The sequence below is a fragment of the Trachemys scripta genome, chromosome 7 (assembly GCF_013100865.1).
Source record: "Trachemys scripta elegans isolate TJP31775 chromosome 7, CAS_Tse_1.0, whole genome shotgun sequence".
Classification (NCBI taxonomy): domain Eukaryota; kingdom Metazoa; phylum Chordata; order Testudines; family Emydidae; genus Trachemys; species Trachemys scripta.
The window spans coordinates 15,083,069-15,104,452 of record NC_048304.1 but is presented as its reverse complement, the minus strand read 5'-3'; the positions used below and the strand labels follow the sequence as shown (position 1 = coordinate 15,104,452).

The 21,384-nt window shown below is 41.9% G+C and overlaps 2 protein-coding genes across 9 annotated transcripts in view; one reads left to right on the top strand and one right to left on the bottom strand.

Annotated features, from left to right (window-relative positions):
- ITPR1 (inositol 1,4,5-trisphosphate receptor type 1) overlaps positions 1-8,434 on the bottom strand; it is a 252,648-nt gene extending 244,214 nt beyond the window's left edge. For all 3 annotated transcript variants that reach the window (XM_034777902.1, XM_034777903.1, XM_034777904.1), the window contains exon 1: positions 8,103-8,434. The gene's annotated coding sequence lies outside the window, so the exon portion shown is untranslated. The remainder of the gene's footprint in view (positions 1-8,102) is intronic.
- Positions 8,435-8,460: 26 nt separating this feature from the next.
- Positions 8,461-21,384, top strand: part of SUMF1 (sulfatase modifying factor 1) — a 77,943-nt gene continuing 65,019 nt past the window's right edge. For 5 of the 6 annotated variants that reach the window (XR_004646680.1, XM_034777905.1, XM_034777908.1 and 2 more), the window contains exon 1: positions 14,514-14,794. Coding sequence is in view for 5 of the 6 variants with exons in the window: in XM_034777905.1 (XP_034633796.1) it covers positions 14,531-14,794 (264 nt within the window). In the remaining variant the exon portion in view is untranslated. Of the gene's footprint in view, positions 8,603-11,803; positions 11,874-14,513; positions 14,795-21,384 lie in introns of those variants that run through there. The other variant, XM_034777910.1, reaches the window with a different exon arrangement.

The following is a 21,384-nucleotide window of genomic DNA, read 5'->3' as shown; positions in this document are numbered from 1 at the left end:
TGTTCCTCTTACGGAAAAACAAGGCTGAAAGTCAAGCTGTGGTAACAATGCGCTAAGTAGAACTATGCTTTGATAGGTTAGTTTGAATATCAATTTGGATGGCTACTGTAAGAAATGCAACTAGCAGACTTTATTGACAGACATCTGTGGAAAGCTCAAAGAAAAGAATCCCCATCAGGCTAAAAATCGTTTTTAAAGTTTCAGACCAAGTATGTCCTGACAGTGTCTTGTTAATTCTATTAAGAGTAAGAAGTGCTTAATAAAGTCGATACCTACTGGCTCTAACACAGAAGGGAGAAAGCAGCTTAGATGCCTCAAAGCACACAATGTTATCCAGAGTATTTTAATATATTAAAAGGGGAGAGTTGGACTATGCCAAGGGAACTAGAGGAGGCCAATGTGGCAGGTAACAAAAAACACGCTGTACCTGGTCTACTGGAGCTTGGCCAAAGAAGAAAGCTGGGGAGGGGAGCAAAAAGTAGGGTAGTTTCTAATCTCACCCTCTCTACACATCTAAACCTTCACCAGTAGTCTCTCCTCTTGACTTTCCCCCCATCCCCAAAATCCTGAGCTCATTGCTACCTCACATGACCTAAGTTCTGTGGCAAATATGATACCGGCTGAATGTACACAACCTCTAACATCCAGAACATGTTCCTTTCCCCATAACAAATCCGACAATCCCTTATGCCCCTTGCTTCAACCCATCTCGCCCTACTTGCCCAATACTTCCATCATTCTCATCTCCTATTCTTCCATGCCCTGCTCCCCACTGCTTCCTTTTCCTTCAAATGCACCTCATTGTGGAAGCTCTGGTCCTTCTGGCAGCTCTTGGATCTAGATCTGGGATCTGGTCCAGCTCCTTGCAGCTTTGAGTCCCCACTGGCAATGCACCGGACTCTTTCCTTCCACTAGCAGCTCTCTTCCTGCTGAAGGCTTTGTAGTATTCTCTTTCTTCTTTAGCTGCAGCAGCCACTAGGGGAGGTGAAACTTACTGCTTCTCTTTTATAGATGCTTCTACAGGCATCCAGGTTCTGCAATGAAGAGCCTGGATACCTATTAGGAAGAGCTGTAGAGGAGGAGCCGCTAGCGCCACATGACTACCACATGCTCTGCAGAGCACCACTGGTAGCCAGTGAACCTACTTAAAGAATTGCGAATAAAAATAGCAATACCAGTTGGACTCATTTACAGATGAAGGCTCCGGTTCCTGTTTTGACTTGTACATGCTGGATTCCCACTGTACTCCAAGTTGTTGTTTTATAGAATGGAAACCCGAGCTCTTCTTCTAAGCAAAGGTTCTTCCAGATACCGCACCAACTTAGCTCGTAAAGAGCATTAGCAGCAGAATCTGCTTAACCTTTGCCGTCTGAACAGTGACCAAGCACTGTCAAGTTATTTAAATAAGATAAGTTCAGGCATCTCTTTAAGCCAAGAATCACTAGCCTATTACTATCACTAGCCCCACGCCTGCAACCAGAGCTATGCACCTTTGACTTCAATAGAACTGTGACGGTCATACTTATACAAACCCAATGGCAGGTTCATCATCACATCTCTGCTGAAATTAGAGTTTTATCAAGTTGTAGATGCAATAGTGCAGGATCTAAAATCTACAGCACCAGCATTTTACTAGTACTTCTATTAAACTGCAGTAAAAGAAATCTCAGATATGAAAAAAAAAAAAAAAAGGCAGTGGCTATTTCTTGGTATGCTGTGGTCATCTGTATTCCTCTAGATGCTCACACAAAAATTACTTTGTTCTGGCTCCAGACATCTTGCACAAGGCTGGATGAAGAAGAGAAAGGGAACCGTTTAAGTTCTCACTCTAGTACTTACTTCATTTCAAAAGCAGTAGAATCATGTAATTCCTTAACTCAGACAGTGTCTTCATTTTGGCCCTCTCTCTCTTCTCAGAGCAGTTTACTATTCTTTGATGTTCTGTTCCATAAGATGGTCCATGAGGTATAAAAATTTAATTTTCTACAACATTCTACATATTAATGTAGCTGCATCCTGGTCTATAACCACAACTGCTGTGAGCTGCAAACAAGATAACTAGAACAGCATTCTTTCAAAGCAGTTTCTGATGCATTTGCGTCTTGCACAAGAGAAACATTGCGTAGACTTGCAGTGACATCTTATTTGCAAAGCATTTGTCCATTGAAGGGAAATTAGTTTGATTGTAACTTTCGACGGGCTCAAACCAAAAACCACAGATCTGAAAATTCTGAAATACCGAAGTGTTCAGAATTCAGAGATGAATTTTGCAGCTTCATCTCAGCTCTAATTGCAGCTCCTGTATTTGCTTATATTAGCTTCATTTTTCCCATATGAATTTGTCTCTTGAAAGACACTAGCTGGGCAGCCGAGGCAGCTGAAGCTACAGAACAGGTGCAGCACACCTCCCCCATGATGCTCTGACAAGATGCGTCATCCCTGAAACAGAGGCAGCCACTGGTAAAGTTGAGAAGGGAGTTCTATCTCTATGCCCTGTCAATCCTCATCCTCTGCTGAGACTGCAAACTAAGTGCCAGTTGTGCTGGTGGTTTGTAGTGTCCCCACCTGTCCACTGGGAACTAGACTAATGTCACCAAAGATCCACTGGGGGTTACTGCTCTCCTAGACAGGATTTGACCTAGCAACCTAGAGGTAAGGTCCACTGATCTTCCCAATCCTCCAGCTACCAATTCAATTAGTACCCAGCTAGCATACTCTACAATGTACGCTACCACCCAAGTCTTCTCTAGGCCTTGGTCATCAGCTTCCATCTCCTCAGCCACACATTATAAGTGACCCAACACAAGAGTACAGAAAAAGCTTCAGCCAAAAAGAATAATCAAAGCTAATGAGTTTGACAGCTCATTCAGCAACAACAAACACCAGCCAACCTTCTCTAAAGAATGGTCTTTAATACCCATGTACAATAGGAACTCTAATCAGGTTTCATAAGATCTTCCTTGCAAAAGTGTTGAGAATTAACACTGTGCCCATATAAAAATGATGGGGACGTTGAACTTTCGAAAATGATAGTGCTGTTGGAAGGTTACGTAGTTGTAGGCCCCTTTGCTTTCCATAAGTTCATCTGGTGAAACTGCCTTTCCTCCCTCTCACCCACAGAGCCTTTAATAACGAACAGCAGCTGGAGTAGCTGATACAGTAGAAGCATTAGCATCGCTCTGCTTCCCATGGGATCTCAAGATTCTTCCTGCCCTTAAAATGTAGCCAAACCAATATTTACATTTATAGGACACCTTTCATGCCACAGGATCCCAGGGTGCTTTGCAAATCAGTACCTCAATTATACCTATGAAGCTCATGTCACTCTCTGAGGTGCAACCTCCTCTGGGGTGAGACTGAAGCCAGTATATCAGTACACAACACCGCATGCTAATTTTAAGCAGGAAAGGAAGAATGTTGTGTTCAACAAGCCACTGTGGGAGACACTTTAGATATATGAGAGGCAACATGATCTAGCAGATCGAATCCCAGTCAATTGCCCTGACTTCTGGATTTTATGACATTTGGCAAGTCACTTTACTTATCTGTGCCTCCATTTCCCTTCCAACTCTGGTTGTCAGATCTTCAAGACAGGGATTGTTTCATATGATGTGTTTGTACGGTGCCTAGAACAATTGTGCCCAAATCTCAGTTGGGGCCTCTAGATTCTATTGTAATACAAATAGGAAATAATAATAAATAATAATAAGCAGGTAGATCACCCAGATTGGAATTGGGCTAGCACACCTCCACTTACAAGAAGTGACTATACATGGCAGGCACTTCCACAGGTATTCCTCCCACATTCCCATTCTGATGGGAATCATACAATAGAGCTATTTCAGAGTCTGTGGTGATCACCCTAGAACATAGGTTCTCAATCTTTTTCTTTCTGAGGCCCCCCTCAACATGCTATAAAAACCTCCATGGCCCATGTGTGCCACAACTGTTTTTTTTTTGCATATAAAAGCCAGGGCCAGCATTAGGGGTAGCAAACAGGGCAATTGTCTGGGGCCGATACCACAGGGGGCCGCCACGAAGCTATACTGCTCAGGCTTTGACAGGGTTCAGGGCACCAGTCTTCAGACCCATACAGTGGGGTTTCAGCTTTCCATTCTGGGCCCCAGTGAGTCTAATGCTAGCCCTGCTTGGCAGACCCCCTGAAGTCTGCTCCCGGGCCCCTGGTTGAGAACCACTGCCCTAGAATACTGTGGTATTTCTGAGGAATCATAAGGTGAAGTGATGAATTCACTGCCAACATCACTTCCTATGCTCTTTTCGACTCTATATGTTCTTTGCAATACCCTACTTTGCTCATGGGATCTGAAAGGATCTTGATCCCAAGTGCTATAGCTAAGACTGGCAGATTCCACCATGTTTATGCCACAGGCCATAATTGCAAGTCACGACACTCCACTTACTAGTCTCAATGCACTCTTGCCATTTAATTGAGTTTGCCCAAGGACAGCATGACCTTGCCAACCAGAAGCAGGTCTCCAGCCTTAGTTACTTATGATACCCACTGACAAGGGGTTCATTATTGTAGAGCTCTTTCACCCTCCATAGCTGGTATTTTTTAAAAAAAGATACCATTTCCCACACTTTGTCTCCTCTCACTTTTCCAAGGCAAACAGAAGTCAATCTTACTATTTACTTCATCAGCAGCAAAGGGGTCAAGATAGCACCGTGTTTCAATAGTTATTGACTACCGTTGCACAGCCAGCAAAAAACAAACAGTTTTTAATCTCAATGTAAAAAGGATGGATTTAAAGAAAAACAATATTTTTCAAACTGGATTATTCACCCAAGAGAGAACCTATTAGAAATAGGTCAGACTTTTAATATAACCAAGTTGATAGTCATCCTTTAATATCTTGTTCTGAACAACACTGGAGTAGTTTTCTCAATCATAATCTCCCCCCTTTTCTATTTCACATGCATGGATTTCCACATACACAAACCCCCTTCCAAGCCCAGTTTTCTATTGAGCTGAACTTTAATGTTGATATTTTCTTTGACAACAAGTGCAATTTGCAGAGTGCCTTGTCATGCCAAGCCTTTCAATGGGAGCAGTAGCACCAATTGTCAGTAGCAGTCAGGCTAGTGTTAGGTCACCAGCTCTGCACTATGAGCACAACAGCGCAACACATTATCTGTCAGATTAACAGAAGCAAAAGAATTTATACTTGTAATAATGGTGACATTTTACTTAGAACCTGGAAGATTTTCTGTGTCTCAAAATTAGTTTAGAGCAAAGTGGGGCCTTATACAATGGACAAGGCCTCTATAACTTATCCAAGAGAGCCATTTCCGTAATTTTAAGAGGTTAAACCTTAAGAGCCCAATCTTGTAGCCTTTATTCACATAAGTATGCAAGATTGGGCATTTAGACTGTAGGTTCTTTGGGGGAAGAGTTATGCCATTTAGTTGTTTGTGACGTGCACATTCATGAGGCTGCCTAAGCAAAAATAATCGGGGGGGGGGGAAAGGGAGGGGTATAGAAGTTTGTTCAATATGCTCTGAGCAGAGCTTTAAGAGATCATGATAGAATACCAACATTTAACATCTTGCTATGCCAAACTACTGAAGCCAAGCAATGCCTGAATTTAGGGAGCAAAAGGTTTGTTGTGGTTGGGCTTGTATTAGAAGTTCCTCCTTTTCGGATTTCTTATTACACATATTGTAGTACATTCCACTCGATGTTGACTGCACAAATCCAGGCTGTTGGACGGTGTGACAAAAGACACATCAGATGCAACAACTGGAATAGTTTTGTTTTCAACATTATTCCCACCTGGAGCCAGATTCTATCCCCAAATATATGAAGACAAATCCCACAGAGATCAATAAGAGCACGTACGGGTTTGTGCATGTATCAGAGGGAAGAGTCTGCCACTGAACCATAATTGTTGCACTAAGAGGACTGTTACATACATAATATTTTATAGGAAAGGCCCCTTACTTCCTCCTGTTAAACCACAAGCTATTGCATTATGCCAGCTATAACATATTTACACATTCAAATAAATGAACTACAAGACAGACTTAAAAACAACAAACAACCATATTTAAAAAATGTACAAAGCAACTAGCAATAATTATGCTTTTATCAACAGGATGCAAACAGCACAGAGCTGTGAAGCATTTCACTTTTTTTTTTTTTTAATATAGTCCAGTTATTGTAGTCCAGGAAACAGCTAAATATTTAGACTGTTAGACTAGTTACCAAACCCTCAGAAATATCCACCCACAATTGCCCAGATTTTGACCATTTAAGAATAAAATCTATAGCCAAGTCTGCAACAGCATTCACATGTATTTACATAATACAAACATCCCTATAATTATGTCTCAAGTTTTTTTTTTTTAATGGCTAGGAAAAGTTTAACTAACATGCACACACTCCTTAAACCATCATTGTAGAGGCCCAAGAGTCACTCATATTTGAGTGACATCTAGAACAACAAGTTACTGTTGTCTAATAACTTGCAGGTTTTAGAAGGAATAAACCCCAACAACCAGACATAGCTTGCACATATTAAACTAAACTGTGTTATTCAGAACAAATATTTCAATACAACTTTAAAGTAGCAATTGTTTAATCACATAAAATGGTTTTCTGTTATTCAGACACTGCAATTGTATGGGCTAATCAGGGGGCTGGGAAGCAGGAACTCTGGAGTTCCAAGCCCGTCTCTGCCACTGACTCCCTCTTCAGCCCTGTGCAAGTCACTTCAGTTCTGTGCCTCAGTTTCTATATCTATGAAATGCAACTAGTAATAACACAACACACCTGAGATCTAAACCAGTGTGTTTTATATAAATGGTAAATAGTAAATAACAGATGCTTCCTTTCCACATTACATTCAATACAGCTGCCCTGCATTCCAGGTAAGTTGCTATTATACTGTATGTATTTAAGTGCTTTTTTTGGTTTGGTTTTTATGGGGTGATGCTTTAAGGATTCTCAGGCACCCTGGCCCTCAACTCCTGCAATCTTTTCTCCAGCCTAAAAGGACTGGATACAGCAAGTTTCCATTACCCATGTACCTCTAAACCAAGGGAAAGGGTTACCTCTTGGGAGCAATGCACTCCCTTATCCTCAGTGATGGGATTGGGTGTACTTTTTTGGGGACCAGTGTTACCTGCCCATGTTGCCAAGTCCCCATGCCCACCTGTCAGGTCAGGTCGAATGATCGGCCCTGCAGCACTCCCAAGCTGGGAAGCAAGGAGCAGATATCATGACCAGAACTCTTAACCTCTGTGACAGATGGGTTAACTTGCTAAAAATTAAAGAAGTTAGTTTCAGGAAGATAAACACATTTCCCCATGCTGCTACACGTGAACAGAAGGCAATTTTCAGCCTCCAGCTGCTCAATCTGATTTTCAAAATACCAAAAGCAATCAGACTAATCACTTAACCTCTTAAAACACATCTTTTCTGCAAGACTAGTTAAGAAGTTTGCTATCCGATGTCAACTTGCATAAAGACCTGTAGCCACCCAAAAAAGGTAATGTGAATGTATTCAGATCTACTAGCCATTCCATTAAGCAGCAGTTTACAAAACACCACTCTATAGTCCAGACACCTGACTACACTGGTTTACAACTATTCCCTATTACCACCACCCTTCTAAAGCTTCCTTTTAATAGTTCTCCATGTATCTCTCTCTCTCTCTATATATATATATATATATATACACACACACACACACATACACACTTCCCCAACCCCCGCCCCTTTTCATGCAACAGAAGACATGAAGTTGGCCTCTTGTTCATTTAAACCCATCGTCTCCAAGGTAGACTGATGGATTGCTTTCCCCACCCCCAAAACTATTTCCTGCTGCTGCACAGTCCTAAACTTGGCGGGGGAGGGGGGGGGTTGCTATCTGATCGGTTACTACTTCCATCCCAGCCCCAGGCTGATCAGAGGACATGTAACACAGCTCAGCATTGAAGCCTGCCATGAAAGTAAGCGGGAGGGGGGGGACGGGACTACAAAGCTGCAGCCCTGGTCAGAGCCGCTTCATGGGTCTCCCACGAGAAAGTTCAGCTGCCCCTGGTCTAGGTCACTCCCCTGCGACCTGCCCCGGGCTTACCTGGTTGCACAAGGGCTCCGCCTGCCCGGATGCTGCAGCAAGGAGAGGGTTAGCAGGGGCTTTGTAATCCCATGTTCCCGAGGCAGCCCCGCTGCGTTCCGTTAGGGATGGAGGCTGACGAGGGTTAATCTCAGCCCACGGCTTGCTCAGCAGCACATCCACATGGTGACTGCACTTTAGAGTCGCTCCGCGGCTGCTTAAATACGCCCGAGCGGCTACCTGGGTAATGTAGTCCCAGGCGGGCTCAGGACGCCACCCAGTGCCAGGGACAGAGGCGGAAAAGCCGCACTACAACTCCCAGCAAGCTCCCACGCGGCGCTGCTTCTAGAGACTTTGCCAGGGGAAAACGTTACTCTGTGTCAGATCAAAGGAATCTCTTGTAAATGCACGGTGGAGTCAAGAGCGCTTTCCCGAGCTGCCATTGGCTGAGCTGCTCCCTCCAGCATGCGGTCCAAAGACTCTCTCCCTGCCAAGGAAAGAAAAAGAGGAATCGAATTTAAGTAAGTCACCCTGAAAATACACGTTCCGGTCTCTGTTTCAGAGGGATGCTTCTACTAGAACTTGGTTTGGGGCTTTCTAGCATGGAGGTTTCTATTGGCTGTCACATCCCATTTGAACTCCCATCACGGTAGCCAAGAATTTCAAAAATCTGTGATATTAAAATGCACTGTTGTGGGAAAAAGGATTAAGGCACAGAAAATATAGTTAAGCCGAAGGCTCTGCAGAGCTTTAGCTAGAGGTTCGAAGAGGGAAAGTATGTAATAAGAATGGAATGACGGCACAAAAACAACCATAGTCTAATAATGTTAGATCAACCAAATAAACCACAAGAAAATCAAATGTGAGAAAAATGAATATGAAACAAATGCAAGGATTTAACAGAGCCTGGAAAGAGTAAAGGATTTAACAGGCTGTGCTTAAACTGTTACGCTTAACTGTTAGTGACAGGGATATCTCAAAGTTATATTACACAGTATGTTGGCTGCTGCAACACTTTCACAGGCATTAAATTCAAGAAAGCACTTCCCCTTTTTTGCCCTCCCCACCCCAGGTACAGCATTAGACAAAAGGCAAGGAGCATTTCATAGCTGTTGCCCATTTGCCTGTTGTTTGGTTTCACCTTCCTCTAAAACATCCAGTATTTGCCCACTACTGGAGAAAGGACACCAATGTTGATGAGACAGTGGTCTCATATGACAATATGACAATCCAGTGTTTGCTATTTTAACAGTATATGGATTCTTCATAAAAAACACAAGTCTGTACCGGTCATAATGATTGCTACTGAGCTGAACATCTAGAATTCAAGGTACAGAGCTCTGACGCTTATGCACAAGTCAAGAAATAGATAAAAGGTCTCTGAATTTTTTTTTTTTTTTTTTTTTTGGTGAGGGTAGAACTCATTACCCAATAGCGAAAGGATAACTATGCATTCTCCTAGTGAATTCTCATCCCTTCAAACCAAAAATATATCAATGAGTGCTTCCTTAATGAGGAGCACTGCTCTAAAAAAACAACAACAGAGTTTCTTGTTTATTTTTCTTCATCAAACCTTATTAACTTTGCACAGCTATAAAGATGGATTTTCCCCTAACTAAGAGCCCTACAAACTTACCCTAGGATCTGAAAAGTCAGCTCTGTTCTTTCTGGTTTGTATAGCCTCATCAGTAAATTAAAGATTCTGCAGGCCAAATGTTACCCTCAATGGCACCTATGTAGCTCATCCATGTGATTGCATAGGTGGGTGCAATATAGACCTGGAACTGAAATTTAGTTAACAATTTTCTGTTAGTGCACACCAGAATAGAATGTCACTTGCTCCCCAACAGCTGAGTTAGCTCTGTGATGCAGTAAAACTGCATTCTGGTCAGTAAAGGCAGTAGACATGACTAAATACAGTAAATCTAGTGAACATGATGTTGCTATAAATGACCATAACCGCACTTTCATATCTGGCAATGGAATCTATTCAAATTGGCAGCCCTCCAGACTCTAACTACTGAATTTCACTTCTAATTTGTTGCTTCCTGAAAACAATGTAGGAAAGCTCACCTTCAGAATTATGATAAACTGACTCTATTGCAACTGCCCTGTCATCTGCAATAATGTACATTCAGGGTCAGTGTCCGAGATGGGGTGGAGAGTTCTATTTCTAATCACCAGCAAGCAAGAGGTTAATTCCCAGGTTAGCTCAGACACAGGTGTGCAGAATGGAGTGACAAAGAAGAACTGCTCAGGAAGTTGCAGATGAAACATTGTAAAAATTACTATAGAGGAAATACCACTTTAGTCTTTTCAGAGGGGAACAGTAATACACTCAGTTATTAACTCAATAACGTGTGTATCTTAAGACTAAAAATAAAAGGCGTGGTGAGACTTTTCTTTTGTTGTTGAGCCACTCTACTATTTTGTATCCTTTGGGGGCTTTATTCCAGGCCTTAAGTGTCTTGTTATTTAAAGCAAATATGTGAATTCATCAGATGTAAAAGATGCTAGATTGATTAAGCGGAAGGTTTAAGTCTTCTATTAGCCATAGAATAACAGAACAATTTCCATGCCGTCTCTCCATTACTCCCTTAACTCTGACTCCAAAGGCCCATCTCAAACAGTCTGGAGTCATTTGAGTCTCTATGGTTGGGTTTGAACTAGGACTTTCATCTGTAATTTCTCATCTTTGCTACCATTAGTTCAGCTGCACCAGTAGCAGCAATGGAAGAAGAGAGAGTGTAGGCAGAGCTCCAAGAGGTTGCCCATGATTTAAGCACAGGGCTGTCTAATCTTAGTCAAAGCAGGTCAGATCAATCAAAATACCCCTAGCCATCAAGGCCTTCTCCATGCCAGAGCTCCCATCGCTACTACCAAAAGGGGAGATGAAGCAATCATAGCAATGGTGAGAAATTCTAGGCAAAAAAGAGACAATATCTCAGCTTCTTCATTTAAGGGCGGAGGAAGCTCCTAATCCATTTCTCTAGGTCCTCCATGGGAGACTTCCAGTAAAATAGGGAAAACAAGATAACATGCTTGATATTTCTGAAATAAAAAACAAAACACAGCCTTCTGGTCTTGCTTTATATGTAATCAAATAAACAAACAGACATTTACCGATTTCCCCCTCCCAGTTACCTTTAAATCTGCTGAAGGCTGGGAGGGGAAGGGGAATGACAAGGAATGCTGAACTCTTCCCCACAGACTTCACCAAAAGCCTGATTCTTCCCTACCTCCTCATGCTGAGTAGTACCTTACTGCAGGAATGGTCCCAATGAAGTCAGTGGGACTATTCCTGGAGTAAGGTATTACTTAGCATGAGAAAAGAGTAAGCACAATTAGGCCTTAAGTGGGGAAAAAATTGGCTGTCTGAATTTACAGCTGACTCAGCCACAGATTCATTACTAATAAGTAAATAAAAGCAGCCTCAGAACTTAAACCCAAAGTTGAGTTTGCTCAGAAGCTAATTGCATTTTGTTGTTGTTGAGTCCAGCCCTCTGGCAGGGAGGGGGAATTAAAACCCAAATTTATTTGATGAAAGTGTAGAAATACTACCCCAAAGAACTCAGGAAAAGACGCAATAAGCCCAAACAAGCAGGATACACCAGAGAAGCATTAGCTAAGAGATGGTTTTCATGAACGCCACAATGATACATTTTAAAACTCACAGTTTTAATAAAGGAAAATTGCTCAGCAGATTGTTTTGATTTCTATAGGTGTCTGACTTTGAAAATGAGCTATTGTCACCAAGTCACTGGATATTGGGAGGAAGAAACCAAGTTGCTGGTAATTCCTTTGTATTTTAAATAGGGAATAATTATTGCATGGGGCAAAGATAATTACTAAAAAATAAAAGGAACATTTATATTTTCTGACCCCCAAAGCAATTTGGTTTTATAATTAAATTTGTGTTTATTTGTTTTTCCTTCACTCTGTAGCTTTTCTAAGTACATCACAGGGCAAAAGGGACAAATGACTGATAAATGGAAACAATGTTTAGGAAAACTCCCAGCACTGTCATTTTAACACAGAGGACACTTTCAGGCTAGGGAATGAAATCTAGTAGTGTTCCTATCCAAGTTCTAAAGACAACAAAAAAATCCCTTCTCCTTGACTTCAGGGGGCTGCTTCTTGTTGTTTCACAATCCTAATCTGTACAGATCAAGATGACATTAAATATTTTTAACTATAGTAAATATCTAACAATAGTAAAGATTTATTTTATTATTAGGACATGATCCTGCATTCCTAACAGACCCCAGAACACCTCTCATTGGTATTAATGGAAGTACTGGATGCACTGGGACAGCTGATTATGGTTTTACTGGGTTAGAGTCTGACTTGCCCATATATGGGTATAAGGGATGGTAAGACCCCACCTCTTTTGCCCCTGTATGTGACAGGACCCTGGGTTCCTGTACATAGGAGTAAACCGATACTGGGCACCTGCTGCTCCCCCAGCTCCCTAGCAGGAGGGCAGAGAGTGGGTTAAGCCTTGGGTCTGATCTCAAAGCACCAGCCAGCACAGGGGTAGTAATTTTCATTTTTATAGAAGCAACAAATTACCTACTCTCCCTAGAGTGATGAGAGAGGAAACTGCTTCTCGGATACATGATTCTATCCCTGCACTGCTCCTGAGATGACACATTAACATGTTTCCACATCACAGGGCTTGTAGTAAAGCCCAGCCCACTGTGTTGAACAGTACTTGTTAAAAATGACATTGTGGTTAAAAATGCTGCTTTTTTTTTCTGGTCAGAGCGGCCCTACTTTCTCCCACTGAAATCAATGTGAGTTTTGCCATTTATTTTGGGTAGGAGGAGAATCAGACCATACCTCTCCCATGTGGAATTTTATCTGCATCTTGGATAAGTCGCAGAATATCATGGTAGACAGATACTCATCCTTATGCTTGTGATTTCTTACAGGTGATTTGTTAAGAAAAGAAAAGATAGTGAATGTAATTGATATGCCTGGCCCCACACGCATGCCCTGAGCATTCACATTGGCAGAGAATGCAATTCCCCAATGTAAGACATATAATGATAGTACTTAGCACTTCTATAGTGCTTTTCATCCATCAGTCTGAAAGGACTTTACAAAGGAGAAGTATCATTATCTTTACCAATGAGAAATGGAGACACAGAGGCAAACTGACTTCTCCAGGGAGATATCCTGTCATATGTTTTGACAGCAGTTACTAGCAACTGTTTTAAAAGAGTTGACAAATGGGCCAAATCTCATGACTACCCTGAATCCTCACTTCTTCAGCATGATTATTCCAGCACCAGAACAATTTGGACCTCCTCCCCTGCCCTTTGGTACAAAGATAGTCAAATGTGTACCGGTAATCATCCAATCTCTGGCTTTTCCTATGGTTTCTCTGAGGAGACAAGATGTATGGGAATTAAATGAGTTGAGAGAAGAGGATTTTATTTATGGATGGTTGGGAAATTATTTTTGTCAATATAGACCCTTCTGATGTAATTTTGTGTATATTTCATTAAGAATAATAGGTATCGTAGATAGTAGACAGCCATTTTTAATAAATCTAAACAATATGTACAGTTAAGTAATATGTTCTAAGAGCAGTGCACAGAATATGATCTCTGCTTAAATGCAGGCCAAATTGCTTTATTTTGGTCTTGTTTATTTCAGCATTAAAAGCTATTTTAAGAACATAGAAAACTTCACACTGCAGAAACTCCAGTAAGAAGCTATCTCCAGACAGAGGCTCCAAGGTAGCAGTACCCCTCAGTGAGGATGCTCTTGGTAGCAATATATGTTCACATTCTCTAGTGACTGATGTTCCCTCTACTCCCTTCCAAAAAATGCCACATGCCTTTCAGAAATGCAGGAAGTGAAGACAGCTATGTTGAAGAGCTTACCTCTCTTGCACCATAGACCAATTCCTAGTTCCACCAAGGTCCATGGGAGTTTTGCTGTTGATTTCATTGGGATCATCCTCTGGGTCTAGACAATTATTATCATCATTTATCTAGGTAAATTCAATATACAACCAAGGCTCGGGACTTTGAATAATATATTATAGCACTTTTGCTGGAGGGTCTTAAAACACTTTGCAGGCACTAGCTGATTTAGCTTAGACACATCTCTGAGGCAGAGAGGTAGCATTAGTCCCATTTTACAGACGGGGAAGTTGAGGCTCTTTGGAGTCGTGGGGCGCCTCAGATGAGAAGACAAGGCAGTGGCAGAGGGGGGTAGAACCCCTAAGGCCTGATTGCCGCCTGGCAGGTCTACGCCCTACGACCCCGCATTGAATCGCGCTGGGCGGCGGGGGCAGCAGCGCTGGAAGCTGCGGCCCTGGTAGCCGCTGCTACAGCGGGGAACAGACCCCCACAGCCCGCTCGGGGGTGAGCGCTGTCTCTTTAAAGCCAGGGACGGTCACCTGACTGCTCACGTCACGCGGTGCCCCAGCCAACATGGCTGCGCCCAGGGCAGGGCGAGCTGTCCTGAGCTGCCGCCGCTGGGTTCTGGTGCTGGGCTTGGCGCTGTGCTCACTGCCCGGGACGGCTGCGAGCGCCTCCTCTTCCAACACGGCGTCCCCCAAGGGGACGTGCGGCTGCAGCTCGGGCCGGGGGAGTGGCGGGGAGGCGGCCGCGGCCCGGAGGTATTCCGCGGAGGCCAATGCCCCAAGTCCGGCCGTGGGGCCCGTCACTCGCAAGGGGCCAGCTGCGCACAGTCAGGTGGGCGAGGCCTACAGCTGCCCGTGGGAGGAGCGGAGGGGAACTCAGCGAGCTGGGGGGAGGGAGAGCGAGCGGGAGGCCAGGGCTAAGGGGGTGGTTTAGAGTCTGCTGCTGCGTTCTGGTCCAGCCAGGGCTTCCTCTCGATGTGGAGTGACGTGTCTCCTGGCTCTGACCAGGTGGTAGTGCTCCAAGGATTTTGGTTTGGGATGACAAGGGCCTTGTAAATGGCTAAGTGCTCAAAGCAATTTCCTTTATTAATTTATTTGACTTCTCGAGAACAGCTGATCTTAGACATGAGTGCTCCTACATCATGTAAAATATACGGCGCAGAAGACCAAAATACATGATAAGCTGTCCAAACGTGACAGCCTAGACTAGAATATGCGCCATAACTAATGTTGGGGCATGGGTAACTAGACTTGCATAGCAAGTTTTTCTGCAGTTTGTAAAAGAGACATGCTATAGTAGCACACTGATATGTTCTTCACTTGATTGATATTAGATGGTATGATGACAAGAGCTTATGTATGATTTGAGGCCGGATTGATTTTGACTTAGCTGGGAAGTTTAGTGTAAACAGTCTGGGTAATGTGATTAGTTTAATGGAAATGTGTATTGGTGAGTAAAAGCAGTCTAGAATTTAGATTAGAATGTTGTTCTGTGTTGAGAGGTTAGAAAAGAGAACAAAAGTTAATGGCAGTATGCATGCTATGTGCCTTTGACTCGAATACTGTACTCAACTCAGCTGTAGTTGCTTTGTTCTAAATGCTACCTAGTTGTTCCAGAAAAATGCAATGAAAACTGACTAGTATTGGATGCTATAGCAATATATTCCTATAAGAAGGATATTATTAAACGTGTTATTTAGTCTAGAGAGAAGCAATACATTCTAAAAATATGAAGGAGAACTCCTTTGTAGGTTATAATCAACTTGCGGAACTCCCTGTTTGGGATAACCATGAAATAAGGTAGCTTTGCAAAATTCTGAAATATATGTGTTCATATGAGCACTTAGAACCAGATCCTCAATTGCCGGAAACTATGGTAACTCTATTGATTTCAGAAGAACTATGCTGATTTGTGCTAGCTGAGGATCTGGTCGTTAACATTTTTGTTACTTGACCTTTTTGACCTAGCTATCTGCCATAAGAATGGCCATACTGGGTCAGATCAATGGCCCCTCTAGCCATGTATCCTGTCTTCTGACAGTGGCCAGTGCCAGATGCTTGAATGGGAATGATCAGAATAGGGCAGTTATTCAAGTGATCTATCTCCTGGCAGTCAGACGTTTAGGGACAGCCAGAGCATGGGGTTGCGTTCCTGACCATCTTGGTTAATAGCCTATCCTCCGTTAACTTATCTTTTTTTGAACCTAGGTATATTTTTGGCCTTCACAACATTCTCTGGCAATGAGTTCCACAGTTGACTGTATTGTGTGAAGAAGTATATCCGTATGTTTGTTTTAAACCTGCTGCCTATTAATTGAATTGGGTGACCCCTGGTTCTTGTGTTATGTGAAGGGATAAATAACACTTCTTATTCACTTTGTCCACACCGTTCATGGTTTTGTAGACCTTTCCCTTTGTCGTCTCTTTTCTAAGGTGAACAGTCCCAGTTTTTTTAATCTCTCCTCATATGAAAGTTGTTCCATATCCATAATCATTTTTGTTGCCCTTCTCTGTACCTTTTCCCATTCTAATACATCTTTTTTGAGATGGGGTGATCAGAACTGTACGTAGTATTGAAGGTCAGGCCTACTATGGACTTATATAGTGGCATTGATATTTTCTGTCTTCTTATCCTTTCTTAATGGTTCTTAACATTCTGGCAGCTTTTCTGACTGCTGCTGCACGTTGAGCAGATGTTTTCAGAGAACTATTCATGATGACGCCAAGATCTTTCTTGAGTGGTAACGGCTAATTTGGACCCCATCATTTTGTATATATATTTGGGATTATGTTTTCCAGTGTGCATTACTTTGCATTTATCAACATTGAATTTCATCTGCTGTTTTCTTGCCGTCACCCAGTTTGGTAAGATCCCTTTGTAACTCTTCAGTCAGCTTTGGATTTAACTATCTTGAGTACTTTTGTATCATCTGCAGACTTTTTTGCCACCTCACTATTTACCCCTTTTCCAGGTTACTTATGAAAATGTTGAGCAGCACTTCCCCTAGTACAGATTCTTGGGGGACCATGCTTTTTCTCTCTTTGCACTGTAAAAACTGACCATATATTCCTATCCTTTGTTTCCTATCTTTTAATCAGTTACTGATCCATGAGAGGATCTTCCCTTTTATCTCATGACTGCTTTCTTTGCTGAAGAGCCTTTGGTGTGGGACCTTGTGAAAGGCTTTCTGAAAGGCCACATGTTTATTAACGTGTCTCCCCCTCCCCCCCACAGTATTCTAATAGATTGGTGAAGCATGATTTCCTTTTACAAAAGTCATGTTCCTTTCAAGAAATCGTGTTCATCTGTGTAGGTGATAATTCTGTTTTCTACTGCAGTTTAAACCAATTTACCTGATACTGAAATTATGCTTACTGGCCTGTAATTGCCAGGATCCTCTCTGGAGCCTCTTTTAGAAATCTGTGTTACATTAGCTGTCCTCCAGTCATCTGTAACAGAGGCTGATTTAAGTGATAGATTACATGCTATAGTTAATTGTCCAATTTCATATTTGAGTTTCTTCAGAACTCTTGGGTGAACATTATCTGGTGACTTATTACTGTTTAGTTGATCAATTTGTTCCCAAACCTCTTCTGTTGACATCTTAATCTGGGACAGATTCTTCACCTAAGAAGAATGGCTCAAATGTGGAAATCTCCTTCACACCCTTTGCAGTGAAGACGGATGCAAAAAATTCATTTAGTTTCTCTGCAACGACCTTGTTTTCCTTGAGTTCAATCTTCATTTTTAAGTTAGACGCTAAGATTTTTATTCGTTATTAGATTAACAGGTTCTTGAATCCATTAACTAATTTTAGGAATCTGTTTCCCTTCAGTGCTGAACACCTCCACGCTCACTGTCAGTCAGTGCTTCTTGGCTCAAATGAGTGCCAAGAGGCCACTTGTCACTTTGACACTATCACCTGCAATTAAAAGATGATTGTATTCCAAAACAATGGCTTGCTTGAGCCATAAAATGAGTGGTGGTGTTGTAATTAGAATGTATCAGGGAGTAGCCGTGTTAGTCTGTATCCACAAAAACGTAAAGACTAACAGATTTATTTGGGCACAAGCTTTCGTGGGTAAAAAAACCTCACTTATGAGAAGTGAGGTTTTTTTACTCACGATAGCTTATGCCCAAATAAATCTGTTAGTCTTTAGGTGCCACCGGACTCCAAAAGTCCCATGTAGGGCACTGGACTTGGAGGACATGATAGAAGTCTGTGGTGCATAGATAAGCGAGTGCCTGCAAATATTGGGTTCAAAAGGAAGGCTTTTAAAGGCCACATCAGAGTCTGCATTGATAACAGGGCATCTGTCAAAATTCTTTAGATTGTGGGGTGACATGATCACTGAGCTGTAAAGTAAAAGGCTTTGTTTTTCATGTACTGACAACTGACTAGCAAGCTCAAAATCTGTGACTCCCAAGCCTGCTCAGAGTACTTATTTTAGCTTCAGTGAGTCAGCAAGAGATTAGAAGGTAGGCAGTTATATAGCTCTGATCGTGTCCCATTGCGGCTTTCTTTAAGTCCCCAGGAAACTTAGGAGTGACTTCTTATCCGGAAACCCACTTGCAGCGAGACAAGTGCAATCACCCAGACTGCTGTTGAGTTGAAGATGATTCATAAGCATTTAGACTCCTTTCTGTAAGATCAACTTCAAATTTAGTCAGTTTAAAAAAAAAAAAAAAATAACAGCCAGCTGAAAAGTAATTTCAGGTACTCTGTTGGCCTTGAGTTCCCTTTGCCTACTGTGTGGTTTTACAACAACTTCTGTCGTCTTGTAAAAGATGTTAAATGTTGCTGTGAAGGAAGCGAAACAAAAATGGAAGTCTACTGTAGAGAAGGGAAACAGTGAAGCTGGCTGGACACAGTGCTGTTAAATGAACAAAGTAAACTGAAGAATAGAGAAGTAGGAATTGGACAGGGAACATAAACTCCTCCATTGCCCATTACTGTGTCCAAATGGTTATACCTGGTAGCATCACTGTGAACTAACAATACAAGACTAGAATTCTGCAGAAATGGAAGGCCACCGATTCTCAATGTTCTCAGCTTCATGGTGCATCAGCATGGAAGTCCAAGTAAGCTTCTGTCTGAGAAGGGTATCCATGGACATTACAGATGAAAGACAACTTGATGGCTTCCTTTATGTGTTTATTTTACAGTAACAATTACCCTTGTAATGTAGGTCATACTGCAGGATGGATATCCTAACAAAGGCCACAGCTGCTGTTGGGTTTTTATTCTGCAGTGAAGCATCAGTCTATTCATTTTCATAAATAATACACGTTCAAAATGGAAAACAGAAAGTTAAGTACTTTAAGTCCATATTGGGCCTAATTTATAATGATGGGTATTGTGGAGAAAGGTTCTTTGTATCTTAACTGTATAACTCCCCATATTTAAGATCCAATGGACTTTTCTCCATCTTATTGTAGTTCTAACTCAACCACTCTAGAAGTGTGGCTTATGTATGCAGATCTCAGGAACTGTCTCTGAGAAAGGGCATCTATATCCCTTGCCCTCTTAGACTTCAAAGAGTTATCAATCATGAGGGAATCAAAACTGCTGTCTGCTTGTTTCAAGAAGATATATCTCCTGCTAGATTCTGTTGTGTTGGCTCTGCTAGTTTAGGTTTTTTGGGTGCTGTTCTGCAGTTGCTTTTCCAATTGAACTCCTGTTAAGTCCAATGTGAGTTCTGCATGAGTGGTCACAGGATGGGGCCCAAGTCTCTCTTGATCACTTTCAGATGTAATGAAAACAAGGCTTGTAGACCTGACTGGGTTGGGAGGGTGAGTATTGTGCAAGTCAGCCCTCAACAATTCCACTCATCTACTTGTGTCATGGAAGTTAATTGTGGAGGGGAATGGTGCTTAGAAGGGAGCCTCTCTCTTGATGTGCTCAGGAACATCATGGAGGGAGGAAGGAGGTCAGACCCTGCATACAGACTGACAAGTACAATAACTTTTTTTGTTTAGTGACCTGTTATCAAAGGCTGATGCCAACTGTCCCAGTTTGTTTTGCCATTGAGTTATAAATCTGAGATGCAACTCCCTATTCCAGCCCAGGTTTCTTACTGAGGCATCAACATCACTGTTGTGTATAGGAAAAACATCCAATGGCAACTCTAGATTTAAACCTACCTATCCAAATCTAACTGGCTACTGCTTGAATCCACTCCTTCTCCAACAGGGTGGATCTAAATTGAGTAAAAAAACAAACAAACCTTAAAAAGGACTTCTTAAATTTAAATTAAATACATTTTTCTTTTTAAAATGTGACATTATGCTCAGATTCTTAATTTTTACTTTATTACATTAGAAAATGGTGTCTGGTGTATTTTTTTTTAATCTGCTAGATAATTTTTACTTGATTTGTTTCAAGAAATTGTTTAATAGAAACTGAAATTATATTGCAAATGCATAAATGTGTATAGATACAGTTTATCTGCTGATTAGCAAAAAGTGCATTTAGTGTAAAGGTCATATTTAGTTATTACAATCACCAATAAAATCTTTCTTTAGGAAAATAACTTTAAAAGTACAAATGCAAAATAAGATTAAAATCTGATTTTTAAATCAAGGTCCTTGTGTTGACTGAAATCATGAAATCAGCCCCCACCTTGAATTCAACAAGGCAAGTATTTAAACAGGAAAAGGAAGGGTTGGTGGCTCTTAGAGGGATGGGAAAAGGACTCTCTTGTTTCATACCCAGGGGGAACGGAGCCAAGAGCCTGCCAGAGTCAGGTGGCGGGGTAGTGGTGGTGGGAGAACTGTAGGAGCAAGCTGCTTTTCATTTGCTGAGGACTGCATGCTGCTTCAAGGGTCTCTTGGATGAGACTATCTGATCTCTTGTCAGTTTATTGATAGGGACTGACTGGAGCCTGCCCGGGGTTTAGCAGTGGACTCTCTTGCAGTGACACACATCTGGGGGAAGCCTGGGTGTGTCTTCCCTAGAAGCCATAAAGCGACATTATAACTTGAGATAGAGTTGTGGCGTTCCTTCATGGCATTGTGTCTTTACTTCCTGAGCCTGATGCTACAGCTCCAGACCAGCCTTGCACAGTTGGAAATATTAATTGATTGTAAGCTTACCATATATCTTTTTTGATGCAATGTTGAGATGCAGGCACTGTCTCTACCTGAGGCAGTGATGGAATGCTGTACATATCAATCATAAATAAAATCCCATATACACTTAGTATGCAAACAGGTAGGCTGTGCTTTGTCCTCAAAAGAACACTTTGCAGCTTCATAATCTCCATGCTGTCCATCTACATGTCAAGTTTTCTCTCTGCACCAGATTGAAAACTCAGGATTTTTCCTTTTGTAATGAGCAAGATGCAATTTTCATTGATGGCCTCTTTAGACTTCACATTTAAAAAGGAGGCACAGTGACAGATGGCATCCTTCTCTCTAAT